The 7,127-nt window shown below is 36.1% G+C and overlaps 1 protein-coding gene across 1 annotated transcript in view; it reads left to right on the forward strand.

The window, feature by feature from the left end:
- LOC107751902 (triple functional domain protein-like) overlaps positions 1-7,127 on the forward strand; it is a 162,369-nt gene that overhangs the window by 114,235 nt on the left and 41,007 nt on the right. The window contains exons 20-29 of the mRNA XM_016567674.1: positions 972-1,121; positions 1,233-1,347; positions 1,514-1,629; positions 3,536-3,658; positions 3,810-4,004; positions 4,155-4,270; positions 4,537-4,603; positions 5,637-5,746; positions 5,853-5,922; positions 6,733-6,822. Coding sequence (XP_016423160.1) covers positions 972-1,121; positions 1,233-1,347; positions 1,514-1,629; positions 3,536-3,658; positions 3,810-4,004; positions 4,155-4,270; positions 4,537-4,603; positions 5,637-5,746; positions 5,853-5,922; positions 6,733-6,822 — 1,152 coding nt within the window. The remainder of the gene's footprint in view (positions 1-971; positions 1,122-1,232; positions 1,348-1,513; positions 1,630-3,535; positions 3,659-3,809; positions 4,005-4,154; positions 4,271-4,536; positions 4,604-5,636; positions 5,747-5,852; positions 5,923-6,732; positions 6,823-7,127) is intronic.

Below are 7,127 nucleotides of genomic sequence, written 5' to 3' on the forward strand. Positions count from 1 at the left end.
GCCTGTAATGCCTGATAAAGCAGTGTTTGTGAGCGCAGTGCTGCTTTGTGTACAGCGTTACCGGGGAAACCGCTATTTTTACCGCTCCAAAAGCGGCACCTTGTGAATTAGCATTTTCATTCAGACCAACGCGAAAATCAAGTTTCCCAGGTCTGCGTGTGCAACAAGTGGGCGGGCAATATGCTAATGTTTCATGTTGACGTCAACATGAAACGGCTTGGGATTCGTTTAAAAAAAGACTTAAGACTCTTTCTTTTGAGACACAATAACTTTATACACGGTGCACTTTCAGATTTAAAACTTTGCAGGATATTTTCATTCACTTAGAGCTGTGTTACACACGGCATGAAAGGTCATTTTCAAAAATCCATAATAGGGGCGCTTTAAGGAGGCTAAAACATTTGTTGTTGTTGTTGTTGTTTATGTTTAATGTGTTTTTTCCCCTCATTGTTCTTTGTACTGAACCGTTTTTACTGGATTGAAAACAAATTAGTAAATTATGACATAGTGTTCATACTTATGGGATAAAATGTCATATGACATAAAAGGTTGCATTTATAAAATGCAAAGTCATAATTATGGCATAAAATGTCAAAATCATGATGCAAGTACTTATCAGTGCTTGTCATTAATTAATTAACTTATCATAATTTTATTTTTTTATTTTATAATTATGACTTTTTGTCATAATTTATAACTTTTTATGTCAGTTTTGACTTACCTCATAATTATGACTCAATATCTCGTAATTTTTACTTTTTATATTATAATTATGACTTAGTATCTCATAATTTTGACTTTTTATCTCTTCACTTTTGGCTTTTTATCTCATAATTATAGTATTTCATAATTTTTATTTTTATTATTATTTTTTTTTATGTGGTGGAAATAGGCTTTCATAGAGCTATTACATATCCGGGTTTGTTGTTGCTTATATTTTTTATGTATAACTACATGTGTGTATTCTGCAGGTGTGTAGTGTGCTGGAAAGTTTAGAGCAGGAATACAAACGAGAGGAAGACTGGTGTGGAGGGATTGATAAACTGGGACCAAACTCCGAGTCTGATCACGTGACGCCCATGATCAGTAAACACCTGGAGCAGAAAGAGGCCTTCCTCAAGGTACCTAGCGCATACACACATGCACACACACAGGTTCTCAAGTATCATTCCGATCGTGACATTAAAAATTTGGTGCAAATTTAATCATAACTGACCCTTTTTTTTCTGAAGGCATGCACACTAGCAAGACGCAATGCTGATGTCTTCCTCAAGTACTTACACAGAAACAGTGTGAATATGCCGGGAATGCTCGCACATGTCAAGGCCCCTGAACAACAAGTCAAGAGTAAGACTACATGCTCCTTTTAAAAAAAAGCCCTTTTATGACTGGTTTAAAGGACCAAATATTAAGCCACATTTTAGTTTGAAGTGAACCATTATTTGCTATTTGATTAGCGTTATTATATGATTATCATGTTCTGTGTTTCTGATTCTGTCTCTGTGTACTGCAGACATCCTGAATGAGTTGCTGCAGCGGGAGAACCGGGTTCTGCACTTCTGGACCATGAGGAAGAGAAGGCTTGACCAGTGTCAGCAGTATGTGGTGTTTGAACGCAGCGCTAAACAGGTCAGTTCTGGTTTAATCCAGGTCTGAACCAGTAAAAAGGCAGAGCACTGTACAGACGGTCTAGCGGAGCCTGCTTTTTGAATCATTGTATAGTCTGGTCCAAATTGTGTCTCATTTTGTCAAGTAACTTAGACAAAAGAATCTCTTTGTGAAGAGGTGCACCTGAGATTGAAGCTTCCACGTTGATGGTTTGCCTTTCAACAAAGCAGTAACTTGATATCATGATAAAAATGTCACCACACCATCTTCCTCATACAGACAAAACCAAAATATAGTGCAAAATGTGATTGTAAGTATTGCTTTACAGAAAATAAAGAACAAAAAAGAAGTGAAAGATTTCCGTACAGCTTAAGGCTTATGCTTACCATTAATTTGGGCAACTCATTAAAAATAAGACATATTAATAGTAAGGTCATGTCCCTTCTTTAGAAATATTCCTGCTTTAGGGAATGCTAAGAGGGATTAGAAAGGAAGAAAATAACGAGTTAAGCTTTAACATGCCGACCTGAAAACAAGTTAAGGAAATTGGAGGGAATAGGAGAATAATTTACTGGATATTGTTATATATTAACAGCAACAGTAATAATAATAGTAATAATAATGTTTATTTATTAAATGACCATTTGTTGACAGTTTTTAATTTTAGGACAAAAATGACAGGCAATGATTTCTAGCATGACCTCTGGCTGGCATATACTGTACTTAAATACACATTTGTATAAGCAAATCTGACACAGTGGGAAAGCATGGTGCTACAAACACCAAGGTCACAGTTTCAGTTCCCAGGAATTTGAAATTCTGATAAATGTGTATTTTTAATTCGTTGCATTGCCATATTTGTGTGCGGTATGCATCATACAGTGTATGCGAGTGTCATCTCTTAAAAAAAGTCTCAAAATTTCATGAAAGGGTAGGAAAATATAATTTCTTCACTTTCATCAAACATCAGTTTCGCTTACAGAATTTTGTTCTTCAAACCCTACTGTCTATTTGAGATGAAATGATTTTATGTCATACACAATTGACTAGAAGGCCTCAACAAGTATTTCTGGAGTCTCAAATAACAGAACCACGTCAGGTCAAGCATTCTGCTATAGAAACCCGAAAGAGGTTCAACTGTCATGTATCACATGCTTGAAAAAAAAGTGTACTGTATTTGTAGCTCTTACTAGCACTTCATTTATATTGTTGCCCTATTATGGTGAAAAAGCATCTGCCTAAAAAAAACAACTGAAAAGGTTCTCCTAATGCACAAGTTGTGTAAATTGTGTCTGCTGCATAATTACAGTGTAGGGTTTCAGGAAGTCTGTGGTACTGGATGGAGTTTCTGTCTTCGTTCTGTGTTTAAATGCTTAGTAATTGAGAGGAAGGACTGTAGTTTGACCACACAGTGCTCTGCTGCAGTACTCACAGACTTGTGTCCCGATGTTCCCCAGGCCCTGTAATGAGGGTGGCCCACAAAGTTCCTCTTTGACACACAGAAACATGTTGTCAGTGCAAATTAGTGGCAAACCTGCACACAATGCAACCTGTTCTAAAAAATCAGTTATTTTTAAATTGATATGAAAATGTTGATAGAGATAGAGCACTTTTAGAGATCTCACTCCCTCTTGTGGACACATGAGAGTATAACATATACACATTTATTCCCACACACTGGCTTTTTATATATCCTTGTCTGGACTTCCCTTTTACAGCTATTGTTAATAAAAGCTAATTATAAATTCTATAAACTAAACCTAACCTTGACGACATTGTTGTGTCCCTTTACTGCTTTTCTGTTGAGGCTATTTTCAAAAACTTTGCTCCACAAGATTAGAAAAACAACAACAAAAACACATGCACACATTCACATTTTATCCTCTAAGCGTCTTATTTTTTCTTGTCATTTTGTCTTGTTCTGCAGGCTTTGGAGTGGATCCATGATACAGGAGAGTTTTACCTATCCACACACACCTCCACTGGCTCCACTATACACCACACACAGGAACTGCTGAAAGAACATGAGGAATTCCAGATTACAGCCAAGGTATGTCTCAATTAAGGGATCAACTGCGATTGTCAGCATGTCGCAGGTTTATCAACTCACCAGCAAATCACAATACACCTCTCAGATTATGTTTACACTCTGATCTTTGCCTCTGTGGAATCAGTGCAGCTCTCTCTCTCTCTCTCTCCAGCAAACCAAAGAGCGGGTAAAGTTGTTGATCCAGCTGGCTGATGGTTTTTGTGAGAAGGGCCACTCCCATGCGAGCGAGATTCAGAAATGGATCGCCTCGGTGGACAAACGCTACCGTGACTTTTCCCTCCGCATGGACAAGTACCGTTCCTGCCTGGAGAAAGCGCTCGGCCTGTCCACTGACTCCAACAAAGCGGTGAGAGGGCTGTGAGAGTAGGTGTGTTGATGTGGCCTGCATGGCTGGAGTGTGGATGAACAAAACGTTTGCTGTAAGAGTCGTTAACCATGTTAATTTATGAAAGAAAGGTAATTTCTAACCATTAAAGCATTTCGTTTGGGGTTTCAGAGTAAAGATCTGCAGTTGGACATCATTCCAGCCAGTGCTCCTGGTGCAGAGGTCAAGTTCCGAGATGCCAACCATGAACTCAATGAGGAGAAGCGGAAATCAGCCCGCAGAAAAGAGTATATCTTTTAAACCTGATTATATGATATCAAGCCAACAACAGGAAGTGCTGAAAGGGAAGGGTTAATACTTCATCTGATGAAAGTCCAGCTTTAGTTACTTTGTGTTTTGAGGAAACACCCATAAATATGCATACTAAAGGAAACATGTTTTAATTTTTGAGGTTTTTATACTAGATTGAAATCCCTCCCAGAGCTATTGTGCTTTCAAACAAATGTTGACAATAGGTCTCTGGTGCATTGCCCTGTTACCTCTCTCTTTTCAGGTTTATAATGGCGGAGCTCATTCAGACCGAGAAGACATATGTGAGAGACCTGCGGGAGTGTATGGATGTAAGTTCTGTTGTCACGGTTTGCTCCGTACGGACCGACATTTAGAGGGTGTGGTACACCAATGTCCACTTTGGACAGATCACAAAAGCCCTGTGCTATAAATGTATTCACTGCAGTACAGCCCAAGAACAATCCAGTTTCTCCAGGAATAGCTGCTGTTTGATCTCATGAAAAGATGGGTGTCATTAAAACACTGACCATGTTTACATGCACCATTTTTGAATCTCCACATTTCCACAGCTATTGGAATATTCATGCACTTTGGAATACTCATGTAATCATATTCCGAAAATAATACATGTGCATTCTTTTTCCTTCATTCTCTTCTGGTGGGAAAAAACTATCAGTGATTCATTTATTATGATGCATTTTCATAATTTTGCACGGTAATTTAATCAGCTCATTTATTTTCATTAAGTGTGATTTATATGTATATTGATTTATGTTTATTTTGTTTAATGTGTGTAAAAAAAAAAAAAAAAAAGATCAATAGTCGTCAATAGTTTGACTTGATTGTTCTATCGTAGCACCCAGAATTACTTTTGTTTTGATATTTAAGGATAAACATTAATATTCGGTTTCAGTGCATATTCTGGATAATATGGTTTATGACCCAGAATTCTGATTAATACTGGTTAATACCACAAGACTTTGTCAAAATGGAAAGGTGAAAATATTATTAAAACTGTAAAAACATGTTCAAAATTGACCCTTTTTAATATCATGTTCTTGTTGTTTTCATAATCATCTTGATCAAATTAAAGTACATTTGATATAAATTATTAGAGAATGTTCTTCGCTTCAGAAATACTTTCCACTGACATAATTGAAGATGCATTTGAAGAAAAATCGTATTAACCAATAAAATCAGAGTTAACTATCCACAATCTGAACACATCCAGATAGATAAAATCAATGTTAACACTGAAATACAGGAGTTGTCTGTATTTAGTTTCAGAGACGCAAGTGTAATAGTATTAGTCTGTTATCACATTAATGGAAAAAATTTGAAGTGTGAGTGTGTGTGTTTCAGACATATCTGTGGGAGATGAGCAGTGGTGTGGAGGAGATTCCCCCAGGGATTGTCAACAAAGAGCACATCATTTTCGGCAACATGCAAGACCTATTAGAGTTCCATCACAAGTCAGTGAACCTTATAACCTGCGATTCTTATAATTATGTATTTCTAACGTCCTTTACTTACTTACCATTTACTTACCATTAACATGCTTCTCTGTCCTTTTCTCAGTATTTTCCTTAAAGAACTGGAAAAATATGAGCAGCTTCCAGAGGATGTGGGTCACTGTTTCGTCACATGGGTGAGTGTCAGTGTGCTAGAGATAATCTTATCAAGAAGTGCACTAGACTCATGTAACATTATATTGACATTAAATCAGATCATTAGAACACATATCTGGGTTGCACTGTATTTGACAGTACATGCAATTACAGTTTACATTCAAAGAAAGTACTATAAGAGTAACATAAGGTCACTTTTTAGACTTAAATGGGTTTAGTTTTAGGTTCAGGGTTAGTAACTTGTTATTATAGTAAGTACTGTACATAGTACATACATTAAGCTTCAAAGGTTTGGGAATAAATGCTGTTCTTTGTACTTTCTATTCATCAAATAATTCTAATTCTGTACTGTATATCGGTTTCCACAAAAATATTAAGCAGCATGATACTTTTCAACTGTGATGATAAAATGTTATTTGAGCAACAAATTAATGATTTGTGAAGGATCATGTGACACTGAAGGCTGAAGTAAGGGCTGCTGAAAATTCACCTTTGCCATCAAAGGGAAAAAAAACACATTTTACATTAAATAATAAAATAAAATTGTTGTTGTTTTAATTGTAATATTTCACAATTTTAATGTTTTTCCTGTATTTTTGATCATATAAGGTTCCTATTATCAGAAAGCAATGATTGGGTGCATAATATTAAAACAATTACAGCTATATTACACTATTTATGAAGCATCTCTTAAATCAGTGTTTATTTAATAGTTTCTGATAACAGCTTGTCATTCTAAAAGAGACACCAGTTCTTAGAAGTGAAAAACAGAGCATCTTCTTGTTCAAAATGTAAATTTTTTATTTTTTTTGTATGTGTTTTATTTTTAGGCGGATAAGTTTCGGATGTATGTGAATTACTGTAAGAACAAGCCTGACTCCACCCAGCTGATTCTGGAACACGCGGGGACCTATTTTGATGTGAGTATTAAGCAAACTAATCATAAAATGCATATGATTGTGTGTAAGGACATACAATTCTGTGAAAGTATCCCTTTTACACCCTTTAATCAAGGAAGTTACATTTATTTATTCAGATTATGTAACACTTTTTGTGTGTATTTGACAGAGAATGTGGCTGTTTATATAAATATGTATGTGACATTGTGTATTTGTCATAGTATTAGTGTGTGTGTGTATTAATGTGTATATGTGTTGGAATACATGTGTGTGTGTATGTGTGTGTGTGTGTGTGTGTGTGTGTGTGTGTGTGTGAGTGAGTGTGT

This window comes from Sinocyclocheilus rhinocerous, unplaced genomic scaffold (genome assembly GCF_001515625.1).
Source record: "Sinocyclocheilus rhinocerous isolate Xijiao unplaced genomic scaffold, SAMN03320098_v1.1 scaffold752, whole genome shotgun sequence".
Lineage (NCBI taxonomy): Eukaryota > Metazoa > Chordata > Actinopteri > Cypriniformes > Cyprinidae > Sinocyclocheilus > Sinocyclocheilus rhinocerous.